Here is a 24,315-nt window from a genome sequence, read left to right as displayed (position 1 = left end):
TGGAGGGAGCAAGGTACTGTGAAGTTTGGATTAGAGGTGTATTACTGGTATACTTTATATTATAGTACGCTAAATCATAGTACAGAGTCTATAGTATCAGTAACATTAAGTCACTTTGTTATGCATTTGCTCCCCTGAAACATTCACAGTCTTTCTCATTCGGGTGTTTACCTCATTCTGCCAGTAACATATTAGGCTATTAAGTACGAAATATCCGACAGTTGATATCTCTGACATTTCCCCTTGACACCTCTTGTTTTATTTTTATTGTGAAAGTACATCCTCAGTCTTTCAAATGTACATTTTGGCTTATCATTATCTTTCAAAAATTTTGTAGAGCACTTTTTGTGAAACCATGGATAAGTCAAAAATTCATGTTATTTTTGAGTATGAGTTCTGTCCTGAAACCAATGTAGCGCAGACAGCTAGAAATAACAGCAAAGTGTTTGGGAAGGATGTGGCTAATGAGCTCTCAGTATGTTGATGGTTTGAGAAGTTCCATTCTGGTGATTTTAATCTTGAAAATGAGCCACACGGGCAACCTGAGACTATCAACTGTGTTGATAGTGTAGGCGCATACTTCGATTAATTTTACTGCTTCTTGTTTGAGATATAAGAAACTACACTTTTGATTGGAAATCGGACATTTCATACTTAATGATCTAATATCTAAACAACTTGGGGTCCAATAACTGACTACACTCCATTTCCAACTGTTTTAACTTGTTTTTACTTGTTTAGTTGGTTATGGATGATGGGGAACTGGAGGCTTAGAGAATTTCAGGGATTATCCCACTGGTGCTGATAAGGAAATGCTAGAAAATTAGTTAGAGGCAGAGGTAGGATTAGAACCCACCGATAGCCTTTCATTCCAAGGAAGCCCCTTTTCTCTTCACACCACATTATAGTCAAAAAAGAGAACTCTTCCATTTTCTTCTATACTTTAGATAATCTTTGGTTTGAATGGAATTTCAGTTCTCCAAGCTTTATGTAGCAGCTCTTTGCTGGGCACTGTATCTAACACCGGAGATACGAAATTATATGCAATTGATCTTGCTATCAAAGAGCTCACAGTCTAAACAAATTGAGACAGGGAAATGAGATTACTACATGGTTTTAATGGTAAAAATAGACACAAGGTAGAGAAGGTCAGAGCATGGCGTTATCATTAATAGCAAGAAAAAAATGTGTGCATGTGTGAAATATATGCTTAAATTTAGTATTTGTAATAGAAGGCCGGGCATGGTGGCTCACACCTGCAATCCTAGCACTCTGGCAGGCCAAGGCAGGAGGATCACTTGAGGTCAGGTGTTTGAGACCAGCCTGAACAAGAGTGAGACCCTGTCTGTATAAAAATAGGAAAATATTATCCAAGCGTGGTGGCATCTGCCTCTAGTCCCAGCTATTTGGGAGGCTGAGGCTGGAGTATCACTTACACCCAGGAATCTGAGGTTACAGTGAGTTATGATGACACCACTGCACTCTAGCTGGGGCAACAGAGCAAGACTCTGCTCAAAAAAACAACAACAAAAAAAGTATTTGTAATCGAAGAAAATCAACATCCAACTTTGTAAACAGAACTTTTTATTCTGTATTTTTAAAGAGTTGTTACCTAATCAAATAGTTTTAAACTACTTTTTTAAATGATCATAAAACATAATGTCTAAACACAAACAGTTCTGTCAGACAGGTACTGAGGATTTTTACTTTACCATTAGGTTTCAAGTTAATGCTTCTTTTTTTTTTCCAGATGTAACTCTTCTGAAAGGCATGGCCAATGTAAATAGAATTGGGCTTGAAAGCTTAATTAAAGATTCCAGTGCCTTTTCAGGGTTAGAGTATGTCCAATTAAAATGAGTTGCAGTTTGATTAATTGATTCTGGATGTTTCCACTGAGCTATTATGTTTGAAACTATCTTCCAATTAATTTTCTATCAATTTACCTGCCAGGCTATATCAGATAAAATGAATTTCAGAACTTCACAAACACTGAGTATCTTGTGAAACAAATGCCTACCCTTTATATGTGATTGAATATAACAGCACCTGTCCACTTATATAACAGTATGGTGGTCTTGCACCTGAATAACTTTTCTAGGTGTGAAATAGAGACTGAGTTAGCCTTAACTATTGGCAGAACTGGTGGTGTTAGTTAATGTAGAGGTCTGTGAAAGTGTAATCCCATCTACAATTTTGCAATGCGATGTTCCTGATTAAGTAAAATCCTAGAAGTGTAGGGAGGAGGGATATTCTCTATTCTCTCTCACGTCCAAAGAACTATTAATGATTTAAAGAGGCAGCTGATGTAAGCAATAGTGTCATAGGCAGAAAATTCTGTCACTTTTCCCCAAACCAAATTCAGTGCAGAGAACATGCCCAGTGGTAGTTACAGCAGAAAGAATGGGTCTATTTAGACCTCTCATATATTGAGGTCACAGCAGCTCTTTGGTTTGAACATGCTAAAGTCTATTTTAAAGAAATGAACTGTTGGTGGTATTAATCATAATTTCTTGTCTCAAAATATCTCATCTGAATTCTGACTTCAGTCCATGATCACTGGATTTACCCACCAGACATGGAAAAGTACACTGGGGATTTCTTAGGCTAATAAAGAAAATGATAACTCAAGAAGGGAAGAAACACATTATTAAAATAAATGATTTGATTACATTAAAGAGAAATGTGACCTTTATTGTGCTGAATTAGTAATGGGGGAACACATTTACTACAAAAGAAAATTAGACTGCAATAAAAATTATTCAAATATAAGGCTGTTTGATATTCTTTTCCCATAGCTCTATTTTAACATATCAAAAACTGAAGTTAAAAAAAAGAAAAATCTGGAATATATTATAATTAAAAACTATTCATCAAAAGACACAATTAATAATATGAAAGCACAATCACTTCACAGAGAGGTAGAAGATTTTGTAATAAATTTATATGAAAAGGACTCATCCAAAATACATAAAGAATTCTTACAATTTTTTTCTTGAAGAAGACAATCTTGTATAAAATGGGCAACAGATTTGAACAGCCACTTCATAAAGGTAGATATCCCAATGATGAATAACAATTTGGCAGTATCTCCTAATGCTTAGCACATGCATATATGCTATATGCAACATATATACAATAATGCATGTATGCAATAATTCCACTCCTAGGTACCTAACCAACAAAAATACAAGCACATGTTCATCAAAAAAAACCAGGTAAGATTAATAACTATGGTCTCAGAGTTTCAATATGCTTAGAGTTCAACATTAATCTTTGTGTATGGTTTTTAGGAATTGTTCACTCTAGATACTCAGTAAATAGTTGCAGATCTGATACAATTCAGATGCAACACAAATGACTTCTGACTATGTCAGGGGTCCTTACTTCTTCTCTGGGTTCTAAGTCATAAGGTATTGAAATAAAGTTAGCTCCATTAAAAAAAAATCTGTCAGTAAAAATTTAGACTGGAAACAAAAATTGCAGAGCTGGTTGAATGAAAATCAATTCAAGGCTAATTTAAGAAGCTTCTAGGAAAATGCTGAGTTTACAAACTGAAATAGAAAATGACCACTGTCACATTTTAGCTTAAAAAATGATTGATTCTCTTCTCTCCATCATTTCTGTGGCTATAGAAGGTTTGTGAGCCTACGATAAAAGCAGTGACTGGACACTGAGTTCCGAGGGCTAACAAGGTCAAGGGCACATGTTCAATACACTGATTAGCATCAGGTCACTAAACTTATTTCTTCAAGGTAATGAGTAGCAACTCTGAATAGGACTATTTAAGATACACATAAATCACACACACAGGAACGACAAAATGAAGGAATGTGAAAAGAATAGTAAAGATCCAATGTCACAACTAAGAACAAGAATGGAGAAGGAAAAGCTAAAAACAGAAGGTGAATCATCCTTTATATTATAAAAAGCAATGTGATGTGATGGCTGGAATTATTTGGAGAACAGGAGGAGATGTTCATTGCATTGGTGCTAATTGTTTCTAAACTATCACATTACATTGGTGTTTACCTTTTCCACTTATTCATAAAAGAGTTTTTGTTCATTATTTTATTTCTCCCTCCCTTTGCATGGCATCTGACAGTTTAGATTAGTTGAAGATAATAGTTCTGATATTTGAAACCTCAGGGATTGTTAAAAAGCCTTCTGTTTCGAATTTCTTGGGTGTAGGATCACACTAGCCGCATCTCTGAAACTCCATTTGTCATTTCCTTATTCCTATTTCAGTTGTCATATATAATTGCTGCACAGCTGGATCACATTTTTTAAAAGTGCTTTCTATTTATTTTTTCCTGATTTTGCTCAGAAATTAAAGCATTAATCTTTCCTCAGAGTTTCAGCCTGAGATGTGAATACACTTTATGACTGGTCTTCAGTAGAGCTGGTAAAACCAGCAATGGAGAAAGTACACTGGACTCTTTCATGTTACCTCATAGCAATAGCCACTTCTGAGAAATTACCAAAATTAATCTCAAAAAATTTAATGCTAATAGATATTATCAACATAGACCTTGTTAGTGAGATGGAGAATATAATTTAAATCCAAATTAATATATATTCAAAATCTACAACATTATATTTGGGGGTAAAAGTGGTAAAGATAGTATCTCAAATTAACATATCTCTATTATTTAAATTTCTGATGCTTCATGTCTGTGGTATTTTAAAGTAACTTTATTTGCTATTTGAAATATTCAACAATAGTTTTCTGCTAAATTTATATACAAAAAAGATGTATTTTTGATAAAAGCTACTAAATGCTGGAACAGTAACATTTATCTTAGATTAAGACTAACTTAGTCTTTCAGTTTTGTCCTACATTATAAAAGTTGTATTTCCATGTAATTTATTCATTTTTAAAATAAATCTTATTGTGTATATTTAAAGTTTACTACATCATGTTGTGGGATACATATAGATAGTAAAATGGTTACTATAGTGAAGCAAATTAACATATCTAACATCTCACATAGTTACTTTTTTCATGACAAGAGCAGCTAAAACCTACTAATTTAACAAAAATCCCAAATACCATACAATGTTATTAACTATAGTATTCATGTTGTACATTAGATCCCAAAACTGGTTCAAATATCATCATTATTATTATTATTAGTCTCTAGATTTGTTTATTTATTTATTTTGAGACAGAGTCTTGCTTTGTTGCCCAGGCTAGAGTGAGTGCCGTGGCATCAGCCTAGCTCACAGCATCCTCAAACTCCTGGGCTCAAGCAATCCTACTGCCTCAGCCTCCCGAGTAGCTGGGACTACAGGCATGCACCACCATGCCCGGCTAATTTTTTTCTATATATATTAGTTGGCCAATTAATTTCTTTCTATTTATAGTAGAGACGGGGTCTCGATCTTGCTCAGGCTGGTTTCAAACTCCTGACCTTGAGCAATCTGCCCGCCTCGGCCTCCCAGAGTGCTAGCATTACAGGTGTGAGCCACCACGCCAGGCCTTAGTCTCTAGATTTAAAACATTTTTATTAGAAGAATAAAGTCACACTGAAAACTATACACTGACTTTTCACAATTACATTGACTTCATTCATTCGTCCTAATATCCAAATACAAATGATAGTTGTTATGCACACTTGAAAACACTAATTAGCTATAATTATTTTTAAGATGGATGAAGGAATTTCAAATTAAACTCTTAAACTTGTGAATAAGGGAAATTTAATTGCCCTGTAAAACTTTAACCAGAAAATCAATTATATTGGATTAAAGTAGAGGTTCCAGTAACCCATGGAGTCACCAGCTCTGAGAGCAGAACAAGACTCAGGTTTAAACATATCTAAAGGCATCAATATGTGAGGAAACAGTTTCCAAGAGAAGGGTCTCTTCTCTAGCATATGACACGTGCTAAAACAAAATCATTGAGCAAAGCAACCTGATTTCCCGGTAAGAGTGTGATTATGGGGCAGGTGGGATTTCAGGTAGTGAGATTTTCTCTGCACTACAAAAAAAACCAAAGGCTTTCTGCAGCCTGGCAAGAACATGGCTTGTATACATAATCTGTGTTTGGAGGCCAGGAAACATCTTTAATCACTGCTCTATATTAGGGCAAAGAAACAAGAGAAGCTAACTTCAGGTGAAATTAAAAACTGGGAACTAAGGCGAGGAACCCAGAAACCTGCAAAGAACATCTTGTGTCCAAGCATATTATCATGGGTAAGTGGTAAATCACTAACAGCAGCAAATGATTCATTAGCAAGTTGTGTGTATTTACATGAAAAATACGTCCCTCCTTATATATTTGAACATTTCTACTTTAGCCTGCGTACTGTTATCTCTCATATGAACTACTGCAATTGCCTTCTTCCACTCCTCACAGCAGTCAGAGAGATCTTGGAAAATGTAAAATAAATTATGCCACTCCTCTGATCTCTTAAAGTCCAAATTCCTCACCATGCCCATATGAGACCCATTATAACTCGACCTTGTTTCCCATCATGCTTTCCCTAACACTGATTCCTGCCAGCCACCTTGGTTTTCTCCCTGTTCCTTGAATATCTAAAGCTCATCCCCACCACTTTGAGTGTGATCCCTCCATCTGGAATTCTCTTCCTTCACTGGCCAAATGACCACACTACTTGGAATAAAATTCCCTAACTTACATCAATGCCTGACTTCTTACTCTGCCTTTTACTTTATAGCATTTATCATTATCTGGAAATTTATATATGCATATAGGTGTGTGTATACATGTACATGTGTGCATGCATGTGTGTATACATGTATGTGTTCAAATATGTATAGAGATTTATTATTATTATTGGCTGTCTCTTGTCTCATCCACTGAAATATACTCTTAGGAAGACACAGAACTTTTTGGTCTTAGTAAGTGCTTCATTAAATCAACTCTAATTACTACTGATTTTTTACTAGTTTTTCACCCACTGTGCTCTAATTCAGTGTAACCTTTTTAATTATAATTTGTCTTTCACTGAGTCTGCCTGCAGGGAAAAAATATCTTCATTTACCAGTTAAAAATATCTGATTTGTTGGCTAGTATGTTGTAAGTTGATAAATTAAATATTTTGTCTTGTAAGCCTTGTTCTATTAACTTGATTAAGGCCCTTTCCTAAGAAAGTAGTCCGTTTGTAGTACAGGTAAAGATAAAAACAATCCCTTTATGTGGCTTTTTGACAGTCCATGATTTTCTCTACCCAAGTCTTTATTTTTTTATGAGTCTTTGTCTTAGTGTCACCACATTAAATCATGTCAATTTACTCACCGTTACCTGTGAGCAGGAAGGAAGAAACTGTATAAACAAAGTTTTATTAATAGTAGATACAACTTATTTTTCAGAGATCTTTCTTTTCACCTCTTCTTTTTAATTTTCTTTGACTTTGACTTAAATATAATCAAGGGCTCCGTTTTTAAAACTTTCAAGTAACATGGTCATCCCTAAATCTGAACACATACAATGATATCAAAGGTCTAAACAATTGCCTCAGTAAAGATGAAATCTCTCAGATCTTCATTAAAATTATATCACATGATTGATGCCAAAAGATTCAAATCTGTTTTAAAGCAGTTTTCTGATGTTATACTATTACTTTTTATGCTCGAAATCAAATTAAGGCCAGGATTCCTATTAGATACAATATATAGTGACTCCCTCTCTTAAGAAGTTGAAATTCATACGAAGAATGAAATGTCATCTACAGGCAAACTACAGCATATTTCACTGAAAAATTCCAGGACTATTTCAGCCTCTCAATTTCCAAGAATAGTAAGGCTATTCCCAAGCTACTGACAAGATTTTAAATTGCCATACCTTTTGTTGTGGCCACCTCTCATTTTTTGTAATTCAAGAATAGCTCTGCCAATTTCCTACTGAGCTTCTAGCATGTTATTAAAAGAAAAGTTATATATTTCTTCTCATATATTCTTCATTATTTTCATATCCTTAAATAAGTCAGCCAAGTGGCCACGGATCATGATTAGATTGTGTATTATAGTGCCTGCCTCATAGAAGCTGTTCATTATTTATTGAGTGAAAGAAAGAATAAATGATGGAAATAATAAGTACATAAATTTATTGGAAATCCCCAATATATCTTCCTCAAATATGTCACAAATCAGCATCACTCTTTGCAGTGAGAGAGCACTAGTAAAATGAGATTGTTAAACAATAGAAGGTATAATGGGGATCTGATGAATTTTGTTCAAAATATAACTCTTGACAATGCCTGAAATATACTTTCTAATAATTTATTTATTCTGTGTTACAGTGTTATGCCTTTATTTACATTAAAGTACATGAGAAGTGATCAAGCAAGAGATAATTCTTTGAACTTCATGATCCATAAATTCTATAAACTAATTAGCAAAAATGCAAAATAAACAAACACATCTAACAGGATTCTACTATCAAGTTTATAAATGCCAAGTGAAAGGAACAACATTCAGATACAAACACGAAGTTGGTGACCAGAAGATGTCAGACAAATGGGCAAAATAAAGGAATGCATCAGAGAAACTGATGAAACTAGACAAGCTATAGATTCTATCCACTGTGCTCTTTTTGTTTTTTCCTGCCCTTGGCCTGTTTTTGATGTGGTGGCTGTGGGTGGCAGTCCACTGATTGGCATCAGCTGGAATTAGAAGGAGGGATCCTATAATTCTGAGAACAGAGATAAACACTTCCAATATTATACTAATTCACCAATGTAATAAATAAACTGGAACAGATCATGTAATCTGTAATATTAAGAATGCGAGTATGCAAGTTTAGGAATTAGACAAATTTGAATCTCATTTACTAGGTAGATTTCTGAAGGTAAGTCAACCCCCTAAACCTCAGGTATCCCACCTGTAAAACAGGGATAATACCCGTTTCAAAGGTTGGTTGTGAGGAACAACTGAAACACCTGGCACAGTTTGGAACACAGGTTTGCAATAAGGGGTGGTCTGTTATTGCTGTTTGTTGTTATTATCATTATTTCTACAGTCGGTATTATTTTAGTTCAGCCCATCTCGGCACTGACATCACATAATCAAATGACCAATTGCTTAAAAGGAGAACTTACCCACAAAGAGTTGACTGTTGAGCTGTAAGAGGACATGCCCATCTACTGGAGCAGGTTGTGTCTTTGGTGTGAGCTGATCCACTTGAATGGATGCTTCTTTCATGTTCCTTTCAACTCTAACATGGTGCCACTGATTGTCGTTGAAGTGGGTGGGTGACTGCACTGAGATTTCAAAAGGCCCATTCCCCACATCAAATGAAAAAGTCACCATAGTTGGAGCTGGGAATATTAGACATAAATATTGTTCAAATGAGTTCACATGGTGGAGTGCTGAGCCTCCAATATACTTAGGAATAGCACCACAACATAACAATTACTAAATATAAAGACAGTGGTTTGAATGTTATAGAAGGAACATCAGTACAGAAATAAGTCTTCTGATGTGGGATGAAACAGTAAGACACCTTTGCATGTTGCAGAAAAAAACAAAAGATTTTGAGAAATTCGTCCTCTGAGTTAATGCTTCATATTGATAAAGAGAAAAACTACTTATCCAAGGCAAGAAAACTAAATAGCATCTGGCATTTTATGTAAAAATAATTGTGACAGTGATTCAGATTATATCATTTTAAAGGTATGCAATATATATTTGATATTAAGATACGAATAGCAGCCTATGAGTATATCAAAAGGAGTGCTTGATTTAAGTCATTTTTAACCACATAAAATTTTTTTAATTTTAATTATTTGAAATTAAAACTTTTAAAAATTGGTTCAAGAGAATACCAATAATTTCCCAAAATTGTCCCATGTTAAATATCTAATTATTTTCTTAATAAAAGTATAAGTTCGTATCATGTAATTTTTTCAAAGGGATACAATGAAAAGATTCAGCTGATAAAGTAGACACACGAGTATTTTAAAAATTAGTTAGAGGATTTACTACTGAATCTAGAATCCCCTAGACTTCTTTGGGAAAGGACACTTACAACGTAGTTCTATCCGTATAAAATCAGTAATCCCCAGGTTCTCTAAAAATACCCCAGATGAAGCTGTTGTCTTAAAAAAGAAAGACACATCAGCACTAAGTTCTCCATGGAAAGTAGGAAAATGAAGGTACGAAGCCTCAGTATCAAAGGAAGCTGAATTCCAAAATGATCCTGTTTAAAAAAAAAAGAAGGAAAAACTTCAAAAAGTATGAAAACACATTCATGAAATAAAATGAATGACAAAGACATTTTTATGTTTAGCATTTTTTTCTATAAAAAGTGTTGCTCATTTATACAAATCTGCTTTTTTCCCCCTATTAACTATGTAGTATGCAAGACATGAGCCTATGACTGGAGATTTTACAGGGACTGAGATTCTGGGTTCTTTCCTACATAGAAAAGGAATGTTTTCTACATAAATGGTCTGAATGTTATCCAAGAAAAATATTCTCAGCGTAAATACTATCCTCTGCCAAAATATATTATGAAAAAAATCTGCAAAACATTAATTACTAAACAATTTTTTATAACTTGAAAATTTAAGCACCGACATTGCTTTGAATAACAAAAGCCCTAAAGAAGCTCACAGTGTTTTTTGTTCTAACACTTCTAACAGACACACTTCACAAAGCTACACTCTTAACTAATTGTTTTCATTAAGGGGTCTTTGTGATTTTCTAAACAGAGGCTGGCATTCTAAACATCCTCATCTAATTAAAAACCAAGATACAACTTATTCTGTGCTACACCGATATTCTCATGAAAATGCTCTTTTTATTCAAAATTATCTAATTTTGCTAATAAGAATGAAGTAGATGCACAGTAGATGAAAAGGGATCTCAAAATGTTTACAAATGCTCAAGAGAGGCAGAAAATGTTCACAAGGTTGGGATATAAATTCAGAGAAAAAAATTATGTACACTATAAAGTTACTTATCATTGCTGTCCGAATACAACTTATCTTCACTTTCTCATTTTTTTTTATATTTACAGCTTTCCTTTTGAAAAAGAATTTCAATCTTATATAGCAAAAAGAATGGAAAAGGAAATATAAATGCAACAGCACAAGCTGACAGGAGTGAAATTTGGCTGAATATGTGTGGTTGATGAGGAGTGTAATCAGAGAAATGAACTATGCATTCTTGCTGCCACTAGCAAGTTCTAAATACCATCTTTAGTTTTAAGCAACCACCCCCATAAACACTCCCAACACTGGATGAAATTCTCCTATCTAAATTACCTTCCTGGAAGAGAAATGTATTGATCCTCTGGAGCTGGAAAACAGCAGTTTCAAAACAACAGTTCATTATGTTAGCAGAGAACAGATACCTAGCTACGTAGTTAAAAATCACAAACCTGACTCTGCTTATACATGCTCCTTAGATTTTAATTTATCTTCTATAAATTCCAGACCAAACAGTGCCTATATCTTATATATTTTTTTCTGTTTTTCTTGTGGACCTGATTCAAAAGTCAATTCTCAACTTGTATGTGGACAATTTTAAAGATGGATTTATTCAGCTAAGAACTTATTTTGAGTTTTTCTTTCCTCCCCAGAGTCAAATGAAACTCTATATTATCAGTCACGTCAAGCCTATTCCTCATGTCCTCTTTATAGCTATTTCTGCATTTAGACATGCTCCAGGAAAGAATGCAAGAAAATACACAATATCAAGTCAGAGAAAATAACACATACGTGTTCTTAAAAGCTCTCACCTGACCTAGTTTTAGAAGGAATTAGATGACTTTTTGTTGAAATGCTATATATAAAAATTAAAATAAAGCTGTAACTTTAAATTATAAAATATTAGCAAATCTTATTTTGTCTACAGAAAGAGGAACATTCAGAGTTAAAGGTTTAAATTGGATAATATTAGTATAAAACAAAACATTTCCTTTGTTTCGTGTCATATTATAACCAGCTCAAGAAAGCATTGCATGGAAGACTTCAGGGAACTAGTTGAAACAAATAAACAATTCTTTGAATTGTTGCTATCTGTACAATGAATGCTTTTATAGACATGAAACCAATTTATTACTTTAGGCATCTTCAATGCTCTCACACACATAATGTCTATTTGGTTTAGTTAGCAAGCCTTATTTTACAGATTTACAATAGGTAGAAATTGGAGTAAAGACATTTTATTGGATTAAGAAATTACTGCCAATTCAAAACAATTAGAAGGAAAGCGAAGGCCAATACTTCTATGATCAAACACTGTTAATGGCATATGGTATCTCAGGTCTTTACAGACTGTGCTAAGAAGCACCCAGGAGAAGCTGGGCCGCTTTAGATAAAGGAGGGGCAAGCAGGATGAGGGAGAACAGAACTTAGCAGGCAGGCAGCAGGAGGAAGCCGCAGGTGTTCAAGAGAGGATTCCGTGGATACGGTGGTTTAAAATTCCCAGATCTCATGCAGGGAGAGAGTAGAACATAGTCAGGGAAGGGCGCATGTGTGGGCAGGAAGGGGAGTAAAGAGGTTGGTTAATAGATAGATAGAAGGAATAAGTTCTAATGTTTGATAGCAGAATATGGTGCCTACAGTTAACTACAATATATTGTGTATTTCAAAATAGCTAGAAGATAGGACTTGAAATGGTCCTCTAACACACAGAAATTATAAATGCTCAAGGCAATGTCTATCCTAAATAGCCTTACTTGATCATTACACATGCTACGCATGTGACAGAATACCATATGTACCCCATAAATATGCACAAACATTATGTATCAATAAATTTTCTAAAAATAAGAAAGGGCATGTCTCAAATCATGGTTGGGATATGGCAAAGTCATAACATGTAACCAAAATGTTTGTACCCCTATAATTGCATGAAATAAAAAATAATAATAATACAAGAAAACTAAAATAAATAAACAATTAACTATCTTTAAAAATGCCCAAAACTACACTATTTTCAGTTAAATTCAATACAGCGTACTAGAGATTTGAAAAAAATGTTTTGTAAATACTGCTTTTTATCTTTCCAGAATAATACAAACACATACACACACACACACACACAGACATATATATCTAAAATGGGATACATATAATTATTTACATAGAAGAGGAAGATGTAGTAAGTATTTAATTCCATATATAAAGTAAAAGAAAAACCATTTAGGAAAATTAGCCTAGTACTATATTAAAAGTATGACTATTAATAATTGTTTTGTTAAACTTTTATTTACAAAATATCCTTTTAAAAAGAAAATACTTATATAGATAGAAAGTAGATTAGTGTTTCCTAGGGTTGGGAAGAATAATGAAGAGAAAGCAGTGCCTCAGTGTATGTAGGGTTTCTTTTTGGGGCAATGAAAATGTTCTAAAATCGTGTGTAGTAATGGTTGTGCAACGCTGTAAATATACTAAAAGCTATTGAACAGGTCACTTCGTACTGGTGAATTGTATGGTATATGAATTTTATCTAAATAAGGCTGTCTTTAAAAGTATGGTAGTTAAAAAGTACAGCGGTTTTTTGAGGCAATACATTTTACTCTTAAAGTCAAAGTGCATGCAACATGCTAACACTACTTTTCTTAAAGGCAAAATAAAGTGAAATATAGAAATGCCAAGGCAAGGCAAGGAATAATTTACTAGTCAAATGAAATCTTTCTGAATACTTAACAAATCATTAAAAAATAGAGATATACATTATTTAATTAAAACTATTATTTTAAGGATAAATACCCAGGAAGACAATCACCAGGCTGTGTGAGAGTTGTATGCTTTGTTTTGTTAGAAACTGCTAAGCTGTTTTCCAGAATGGCTGCCACTTTTGCATTCCCACCAGCAACATATGAGCAATCTGGTGTCTCCACATCCTAGAGAATGTGTTTATATATATATATATATATATATATATATATATATTTTTTTTTTCACTTTAGCCATTCTGAAAGGTGTGTAGTGATAGCTCATTGTGGATTTGATATGCCTTTGTCTAGTGGTCGATGGTGCTGAGAATCACTTCTTGTGCTCATTTGCGATCTGTGTACTTTCTTTGGTGAAAACTCATGTCTTTTGCCTGTTGTACTACTTTGATCTGGCTGCCATAACAAAATACCACAGGCCAGTCAGCTTAAAAAAAGCAGACATTTATTTTCTCAGAGTTCTGGAGGCTAAAAGTCCAAGATCAAGGCGCTAGCAGGGCTGCTTGGGAGACCTCTGTTCCTGACTTGCAGATGGCTGGCTTCTTGCTGTGACCTCACCTGGTCTTTCCTCTGTGCAAGCACAGACAGAGTGATCTCTGATGTCTCCTTCCAGTCTTATAGGGACATCAGTTCTATTGAATTAGGGCCCCACTCCAAGACCTCATTTAACTTTAATTACTTTTTTAAAGGCCCCATCTCCAAATACAGTCACATTGGAGTTATGGCTTCAAGATATAAATTTGGAGGAGAAATAATTCAGTTCATAACAACTGTATTTTAATTGGATTGTCTCCTCTTTTTTCCTTCTTTTACTGTTGACTTTTGAAGATGCTTTATATATTTTAGAGACTAGTCCTCTGTCAGGTATGTGGTTTGCAACTATTTTTAACCAGTCTGTAGCTTGTCTTTTCATCCTCTTCATGAAACTTTTCACAGAGTAAAATTTCATTTTGATAGAGTCCAATTTATTGATTTTTGCCTTTATGGATCATGGTTTTGATGCCAAGTCTAAGAAGTCTTTACATTTCTTAGGTTAGATTTCCTAGCCCTAGATCAAAATACATATAAACGTCCAATGAATCCTTTCTTAAAAGTAAAATTTTTTCAAATGTTGACATGCTGAGGTAAAAATAGTTTAGTAGTCAAATGCACCTTCTATCTACTTATGAATCATTAAAAATGAGTTAGAAAATATATATTTTAACAGAAATAAAATTATAAGATTTAATTATAGTTACATTATCAGAAAACAATAACCTATGTATTGGTTTTATAATTCACTGGTTCCTCTTTTTAGCATGTCCATTATTGTTTTCAACTATTTATGAATCTCAATAGGAATCAATATAAGCAAATAAAAATGAAGAACATGAAATCTGGCTGGAGATAATTACAGTTTGTGGTTTGGATATTGATATAAAAAAAGAACAAAGATGCTCATGGACATTTTCATAGAGTAAACAATCTCCCTACCCCTGCCCACACACACTCAGTAAGGTTGATGTGGCAAATAACAAGTGAGAATTCCTCTTATGCAGAACAGAAATCATTTTTATAAGCAAAGGCTTTCACAAAAAATCTCTTACAAAGATATTTCTTGTCATTCTTATATTAGTTTTGTGCAAAACTCTCTCGCTTTTAATAGCAAAGGCATAAATATGTGTATATACTTCAACTATTCAAAGATACAAACACACACAATCTTACTTTAGAAGAAACTGGAAGAATAGAATTTGGGAGCAAGCATCCAGTTACTTTTAGTCTAGGTGTAAGAGGATATATTAAAAAAGCAAATGAGATGAGTGAAGTTTACATAAATTTGCCATGCCTTATGCCTGTCATTCCTATGAAGATCAGAGTAAACTTGAAAGGGGTGCTGAGTTAATTTTGGTACCAGACTAGAGATCCTTCCAAGAATGTCCCTATTTCATTTGAAGCAATCTATTTTGAACTAACAAATAGCAATAGTTGAATATACACAGCAGAACACATTATAAATTTGAGATAAATCTGGTCTACCTAAGATTTATTCCCTTCATTAACACACATAACCATGCAATAAAATTTGAGTCCAGTTATCCATCTGAAAAAAGGAGCAATCATCAGTAGATCAGTTTTGACTAAATTATTTAAACAAAACAAAATACAGTCATTCTGGTTTGAGCAAAACAAAATAAATAACTGCTCAATTAGAATTGAGATTTTAACTGCCCATATACTAATGAAAGTGTGACTCTTTTATTTTTATGGTTAAAGTAAAAAGTAACTTGATGTTCAAATTATTGTCTTTTTGAAATATATTTTTAACACTGCAATTGACTATAAATATAGTTCTTAATATCTTTCTGTATCTGTATATTTACAGATTTTATCATACAGACATTACTGTTTTTAAGTAGACATTATAGCCCATTTGCAACTTGGCACATTGAATTTTTTCCATGCCTGGAGAATACCATTATATATTAATTAATTAGATGAAGCATTGTCTTAGACCATAATAATTGAAAACAAAAACTAGCAAATTATTAGCAATATACTTATTGTCCAATGATTCCTGCATATAGGACTTAATTACAAATCCATATATGTGATAGGGTATAAATATTGCGCTTTAAAGAACACCATATGTCAGACTGTATTAGATATAATGTAATGCCAAATGTGAGCACTACATACTACTCTGAAATCACACTATATTTCCCTAATGTTTTCACTGCCCCATGCTTTTAGAGGATTTTTCATACTCTCCTTTTCCCTAAACATACAACATCCCATGTCTATTCTTCAGCTACTCTAGTGACTTTAAGAAAAGAGAGGAAAGTAGAAGAAACTTTCTACAAGCACCCACCACCACACCTACTCACCTTCCTGCACCTTCACCCATGATCCGCATTCTCTCCTGTTACACTGAATCAACTGTCCCCTAAGAATTTATCTGCAGGATCTCTCCTAACAGCACATACATGCTATTAATTCTCCCATCCTAGAAATCCCACTCTTGTGATCCTACTTCTTTCTCCATTTTTTTTCTCTTTCCACAATTTCTTGAATCTATTTCAGGCTTTTGTCCCTGAACACTTGCCAAAAACACGGTATTGGCAAGGTCACTAATGACCTACACATTGCTAAAGCCAATTAACAGTTCTTAGTCTCATCTTACTTAACCTAACCCCAACATTTAATGCAGTTGATAGATCTCTCCTCCTTGAAACATTTTCTTCACTTGAAATCCAGGATACCCATATTGTCTTGCTTTTCTCATAGGTGGTATGTTCTCAATCTTCTTTCTTTCCTCCTTTTCATCTCCTCAATCTATTAGTGAGGGAACATCTGAAGATCATACCATTACAGTTCTCCACCCACAATAACTTTTGCTGGTCTGTTTTGTGGCTAATAACTTATAAATACATATCTGAAGCATGAAACTCTCAGACTGACACCTCCACATCTCTACTTGGATGTGTAATAGCATTGCAACTTATTATGTCCCCAAATCAAACTCCTTATATTTCTCTATGACTTCTTGAGCAGCAATCTTCCCCATCTCAATTTAATGCCAAGTCTATCCCTCTAATTGGTTATTAGACCAAACACCTTGGTGTCATTCTTGACTCTTCCTTTTGCAACCTACATCAATTCATCAGCAAATTTCTTGGTTCTTCTTCTAAACTCTATCCATACCACAACACTCACCATTGCCCCCATGGTCCAAGCTACCACAATCTCTCAGCTGTGCTAGTGCCATAGTCTCTGAAATGGTCTCCTTCCTTTGACCTTTCTGTTCAATCTCATTAAAACATAAATTAGATCATACCACCTCTCTACTCAAAATTCCCAAATGTTCTTCAGTCTCATTCCAGATTAAAAAATAAAGACTTTTCAAAATCCTTCATGATCTGACCACCAGGTTCCTCTCTGACCTCCACCACTCTGCCCCTTGGTCACTCTGCTGCAAACACTTTGGTGTTTGGCTATTCCTTGAACACACCAGCTACATTCTCATTTCTGTGTGGTTACTCAGGCTTTTCCTTCTGTCTAGAGTGCCCTTTCAGAGGAATACACAAGCCTGGTTCCCTTATTTCCTTCAGATCTTTATTCAAATGACACCTTCTTAGTAAGCCTTTAATGATCATCCTATTTTAAATTGCCCTACACCTACTTTAACTCTATTTTCATCACAGCTCTTATCAGTATGTATCATATCATGTATTTTACTTGTTTATTGTCTCCAAGAGAATGTAAACTCCAAGAATATAGACATTTTTGTCTATTTTGTTCATTGCTCTCTTGCTCTCTTGCTCCAGGGGTATGGGGAAGGCCTCATACAATTCAATGTAAAAGATAAATAAATATTTGTTGAATAAAATTGTAAGGTTTCCTTTGCTATGGAAGCCATCGGAAAGTTTAGAGTAATTCCAGCTTCATTATATTATGTGAGTCCCATGAAATCCACTGAAATTCTTTGTTAAACAAGTAGAAAGAAGGAGAGAAAGAGGAAAAGCAGACTTGAGAGAGGAGGAGGAGGAAGAAAAGGAAGAAGAGAAGGAAGGGATAAAAAGGTGAAATTTTTTAGGAAAATTAAAGAAAGGAAATCCAGTAAGATAAATAAAACATAAAAATTAAAATAAAAAATTTTCTAATGGTGGAGGACTATCAGGCATAGCAGAGCTAACAAAATTATATTATCTGTTGAAATGGGATTGATCCTCACTTTTAATAATGGTTTATATGTAGTCTGCCAAATGGAAGAGAACTCTGTCAAATGGAAGAGAAATTAACCAAATCACTAGTCAATATCTTTTTCCAGTCAAAGTGTCTGACTTCTGCAAAGTTATTTATTGCCTACATGCACCTTTGATTATGTAATGCATTTTGGGCAGCTGTGATTTCTCAGACAGCTGTACTAGTCGATGCAGACAAAATGAAGAAACTAATTTCAGTGACTCAAGAATTTCTTCGAACAAGAAACTTAAAGCCATCTTTTCTAACTATGGTTTTAAGGGTCCTTTGACTAAACATAAAATTTCAACACAATGAATTAACTGAGAATAAATACATTTAATTAAATGGGTTGAAATATTCAAATGCCAAAGAGTTAAAAAATACTGCCTTGTTCAGATTAACAGACTAAGAGCACAAATATAGACCACATTTGCAACAACTTTTTTAACAACTTCTAAAATGTATATATACCTTTTACCATTTCACATCTATTTCAGGAAAAATTAATACCAAATGCATAACATTCAGGTACATTCTTGTTAAATTACTGACCTTTGAGGATAATTATTCCTTCAACTATTCACAGAGACAAAAAGCAAATCACCTACAAGGTAGAAAAACCAATTGGGCTTCGTGTTTCTTCATAATATTCAATGCCAGAAAATAAAGGAACACTGTCCACAAATTTCTGAGGGATAGAAAAATGTATCAATCCTAATTTATTTTTTTAAGTGTTAAGGCAACAGGCAGGCATTTTCAAGTTTGAAAGAACTCTGCAAATACAGCACACAAGAGCCCTTTTAGGAGAAAATTTCAAAAACAAAACCTACTTTGTACTGAAATACAGTTAAGCAAAAAGGCATATTGAAATGCTTGTAGAAGACAGGATGACTGCATCCCTCAGCATAGACAAGAATGGGACAATATGTACAAACAATATGTATAACCCAGAAATTTCACTCCTAGATATGTGTGCAAGGGAAATGAAAACCTATTTCCACAAAGAACTTATACATTAATGTTCATAGCAGCCTCATTCATAATATCCAAAAATGTGAACCAGCACAAATGTCTATCAACTGACAAATGGATAAGCAAAACATGGTATAGCCATACAATGGAATATAATTTGGCCCTGAATAATAATAAATTATTGATACGGTATAGAACATGGATGAACCTTGGCAATATTATGCTAAATAAACCAGTTCCAAAAGATCACATATTTTATCTTTTCATATATAAGAAATATCCGTAATAAAGAAGTCTATAGAAACAAAAAGATTGGTGGTTGCTTAGGCCTGGGATGGAGATGGGAGTGAAATGGGGAGTGCCTGCTAAATGGGAATAGCTTTATTTTGGGGGTGAAGAAAATGTTCTCAAACTGGTGGTGGTGATAGTGGTTCAACTCTGTGTAGTACACTGAAATGATTAAATGTACTCAAATAGGATTAAATTGTACACTTTAAAAAGGTGAACTGTAGGGGATGAATTACATCTTAATAAAGCTGTTACCAAAAAACAAAACTATAAAGTTAAACCAGACAAGATTGTTTTAGAATCCTTAGGCAACAAATATTCTCAAGAGCATACAAAACCAGAAGATGCAACTCTTATGAATCTTTCCGCATTCATAAGAGGTCAAACAAAAGGGAAAACATCAACTACTTGACAATAAAATCTAAGAAGAAATAAGTCAAAAATCAAAAACATTAAAGAATACAGACACTGTAATAATAGGTCTAGTGGTTAGCACTGAAAATTTTTAAAAAGCATATAAATAACAGCATAACTAGCAAAAATTAGGATAAGGAGAAAAAAGGGAGAGAAATAATTAGTGCTAATTTTCCCATTTTTCAGAGTAGAAACTATCTGAAATTTAAAAGTTGATTTGATATGCAACTTAGTGACCATAATCTTTTAAAATCCTCATGATATTTTTTTAAGTTTAATAGGATCACTCAAGCTGAATATATATATTTTCTTAGATATATAAATAATATAAAGCAATTCCTTTGGCTGCAATTTGTTTTCTTCTTTCTTTCTCAATTTTAATTAATAAGCTTTTAATATTTATTTCTCAATGTCTTTTTTTATTTTTTTGTCTAGAGCAGTGGTTCTCCACCTGGGGCAATTCTGCACCAGGGGACATTCAGGAATGTTTGGAGATATTTTTGGTTGTCACAATTGGAGGAAGGGTGCTACTAGCATCTAGTGGGTGGAAACTAGGGAACTATTTAGCTTGTACAAGGCACAGGACAACCCCTAACCACAATAAGGCATTATCTAGCCCGAATGTCAAGAATGCCGAGATTGGAAAACTCTGCACTAGAGATATCTGGCAACTCCTGGAATGATACCTGACATTAATCATCATTTCTGAGTTGTGTGATTCTTGGTGACTTTTATACTCATTCTTTTGAGATTTCTATATAGCTTAAAAATTTTATGATTCTGTATCAAGTCACTAATATTATTTAAAATAATGAACTAAAGGTATGGCTATGTATAAAATTGTCACAAAACGATAGTATGATTCTGAGAATTATCAGGGTTCTCAGTTCCAAAATGAAAAATTTTTAAAAGCATTGGAAAGTATTTTTGTTCCCTTACATTTATGAAGATTTTTGAATATCAATTATCCATTAGTAATGAGTGTTTTTTTAAATGAACAAAAAAAGGCAAAATGGGCCATAAAATAATCTTTTCCCAAGAAGTATAAAGTATTTCAGTTTAATAAAGGCATCATATTATTGCAAGAGTGAAAAGCAAAAGGTTTTCACATTAAGTAAAATTATATTCTTATTTGAAAGTACTTTCACTGCCACAAGCTGAGGTATATTGATGAGAAATGGCTCAGATGGAACTAGATGCTCTTTGTACTGTATGTTTTTTAAAATCAGAATCAATCTTTCAATGCAGTCTAAACTTCTTTTATCAGAAGTAGACTTTTGCTCATTTAATTGCTTATGCAATCAAAAACGTAATCATGTCTCTTACCAATAATTCACAAGCTATAGGTTTCTTCACATGCATATAATGAATCATTCTCATTCTTTGATAGACTGCTATTTATTGATTATCCTTTATGCAATAGGTAAAATACTAGGTACCAGGAACACAAGAATAAATGATCAATGTAGCCTGCTCTTGAGGCTCTCAAAAATGATTAAAAGCCAGTATGAGAAATGTATGTTTGTAATATGTTCAACATTTTTTGAGAATGAAGAAGGACATGTCCTCTAGAAATTCTGAAAGGGTTCGTAGTGGAAGGGTTTTAACCTGAGCGTGGAAGGGTTCAGTAAAAGAAGTAGGAAGACTGCAGATAAAGGAGAGTACACATAGAACAATTGGTGCTGGATGCCATCATGGTCCAGAAATTTCCTTTGTGTGGCAATATCCACAGAAGTAACAGAAGGTCTCTGTAAATGTGTTTCTGCTGTATTTCAAAAAAAACACATTTAACCCAGTGTGTCAATGCTGAACTTCTATTCTGAAACTTGCTTCCTGGTTCCGAAAATAGTTGGAACACCCTGGCCCCCACCTCAGCACCACTAATCCACTTCAGATCCAAACCAACTGCTGACCTAAGAATGTGATTCTCAAACTATCTGTAGAGGATACCTGCTTTTCTTCTCCCTAACCAATCATGAACTGATGCTTTTGTAAAAATAGACTAAAAATAAATTGCTGAAAAAATAGAATGAGAAAAATAAAAGGCATACAAAATATGATACCATTCCTAGTCCATTCTTTATTACTATTATGTTCAACGGACATAAATTACTGTCCAGTGGACATAAATCATTCTGAAAATATAATCTCAATTTCTGTGCTAACCTCATTGTAGACTGGTAACAAAGAATTTCCACACCAGCACCACCTGTGAGCCACACTGGCATAGGGTAGGCCCCACAGAGTGGTTCACAGACCACCAGCAGCATCTGGAAATGTGTTGGAAATACTCCTTCCCACACCCCCTGAATCAGAATCTCCAGGATAAGGTGCAAAAATCTGTGTTATCACCAGGCAATTTTAATGCATGCTAAAGAAGAGGAATTGTTGGTCTAGATGACTTTTGATCTTACAGAGATAGGAATGACTAATACTATATTAGTGGCTGCTTTTAGACCGGAGACAGTCTGTAATTTAGATACCGGGTAAATATATATTTAATGACGCAGAGAACTTAATGTCCTTGGATAACATACCTAAAATAGGAAAGAGTATGTGATAATGGTTTACATTTAAGAAAAATTTGGGAGGTTCCATTACATCCAATATGTATTAATTATAAGCTAATTATATGGCCAAAAAAGCGAATGCCTTTTCAGACTTTTTAATATTCTCCATAAAAGCCTTATATACTTTTTTAGTGTGTGTGATTGATTTTTAGATACATGATATTTGTTGAGATTATAGTGATTCTATCCTTTAAAAAGAGTATTTCATTTTAACTGTTTGTTGATGGTATGAATAAATAAAAAATATGTTTTGCAGAATAAAAAATAAAAAATATACATAAAATAAAGATCTTCCTGCTGCTCCTGGAAGACTGAGTAGATAGCAAAATATATAGTGACTCCTCCTACTAATAACCTTTCTGATAACTGGTAAACCCAGATGTTTTCCCTTGATTCTTTCCTTTGACCCTTTATCTAAAGTTTCTAAAGTTCATATAAGTTAGAAACATATTCAGCATGCTTCTGGAAATGTCCTGGAGAACCGGAAACTATCCATGCAACTGAAACCTTTACTGTTCTATGAGTTTACTTCTGGTATCTTTTTATTTCGAATTTTAAAATTAAGCAACTGTAGTTATTCATACTATTATTTAGTTTTGGGGTTTTTTGGTTTGTTTTTCAGTCAGATGTATTGAGTCATACATAATGATTTCTTATTATTCATTAAAATATATTAATGATTTCTGATAATTTACTTAGAATAAAATTGAGCCATTTTTATGTTAACTCCAGGAATTTTGACAAATGCATGAAGCTATAAAATCACCACCATGCTCGAGATACAGAACACTTCTTTCACTTGACAAGTTTCCTTGTGCCCGTTTGAAAAATTCCTCTCACCTTGAAGCCCTTGTAACAGAGATCCTTCTTCTGTTCCTACGGTTTTGGCTTTTCCAGAGTATCTTAGAAATTGAATCATCCAAAGCATGTAGCCTTTTGAGTCTGACTTCTTGCATTTAGCATAATGTAAATGAGACTCCTCAATGTTCCTGCATTTATCAATAGCGTCTTCCTTTTTATTGCTCAGTAATATTCCATTGTGTATTGCGGGCACACCACAGTAAAATGAAATGTGTACCGATTCACTAGTTGATGGTGGTTTTCAGTTTTAGAAGACTATAAATAAAGTTAATATGAACATTTGCATACAGGTTTTTCATTTCTCTTGGATAAAATCCTAAGAGGGGGGCTGTTGGGTCATATGGTAAATGTGTGTTTAATATTCTAAGAAGCTCTCAAAAAATATTTTCCAAAGTGGTGTGTGCCATTTTTCATTTGCAGGAGTAATGTGTGAGGGTTCCAGTTGTTCTGAATCCTCACTAGCCCTTTCAGTTAGTTTTTTGTTATTATTATTACTTTTAAAAAAAATTTTAGCCATTCTAACAGTTATATATTGGCACCTCATTGAGATATTATTTTTCATTGTCCTACTGAACAAGGATGTTAAGGATCTTTCTGTGTGCTTAGTTGAAATCCACACATTTTCTCTGATGAAGTGCATGTGCAAATCTTTTGCCCATTTGTTAATTGATTTTTTTATTATTGTGCTGAGAGAGTTCTTTATATATTCTGTATACTAGTCTTTATAAGACATGTATTTTGAAAATATTTTCTCCCAATATAGGGTTTTCTTTTAGTTTTCTTGATGGTGTCATTTTAAAAGCAGAAGCTTTTAAAGAAGTCTATTTCTGGACTCTC

The 24,315-nt window shown here is 33.8% G+C and overlaps 1 protein-coding gene across 1 annotated transcript in view; it reads right to left on the bottom strand.

Moving 5' to 3' along the window:
- Positions 1 to 24,315, bottom strand: part of CNTNAP4 (contactin associated protein family member 4) — a 239,678-nt gene that overhangs the window by 30,219 nt on the left and 185,144 nt on the right. The window contains exons 16-17 of the mRNA XM_012772535.3: positions 9,992 to 10,162; positions 9,063 to 9,281 (exon numbers count right to left, since the gene is read on the bottom strand). Coding sequence (XP_012627989.3) covers positions 9,063 to 9,281; positions 9,992 to 10,162 — 390 coding nt within the window. The remainder of the gene's footprint in view (positions 1 to 9,062; positions 9,282 to 9,991; positions 10,163 to 24,315) is intronic.

This window comes from Microcebus murinus, chromosome 20, assembly GCF_040939455.1.
Source record: "Microcebus murinus isolate Inina chromosome 20, M.murinus_Inina_mat1.0, whole genome shotgun sequence".
Classification (NCBI taxonomy): domain Eukaryota; kingdom Metazoa; phylum Chordata; class Mammalia; order Primates; family Cheirogaleidae; genus Microcebus; species Microcebus murinus.
Note: the sequence above shows the minus strand (reverse complement) of the source record. Positions and strands in the feature narration are given on the sequence as shown.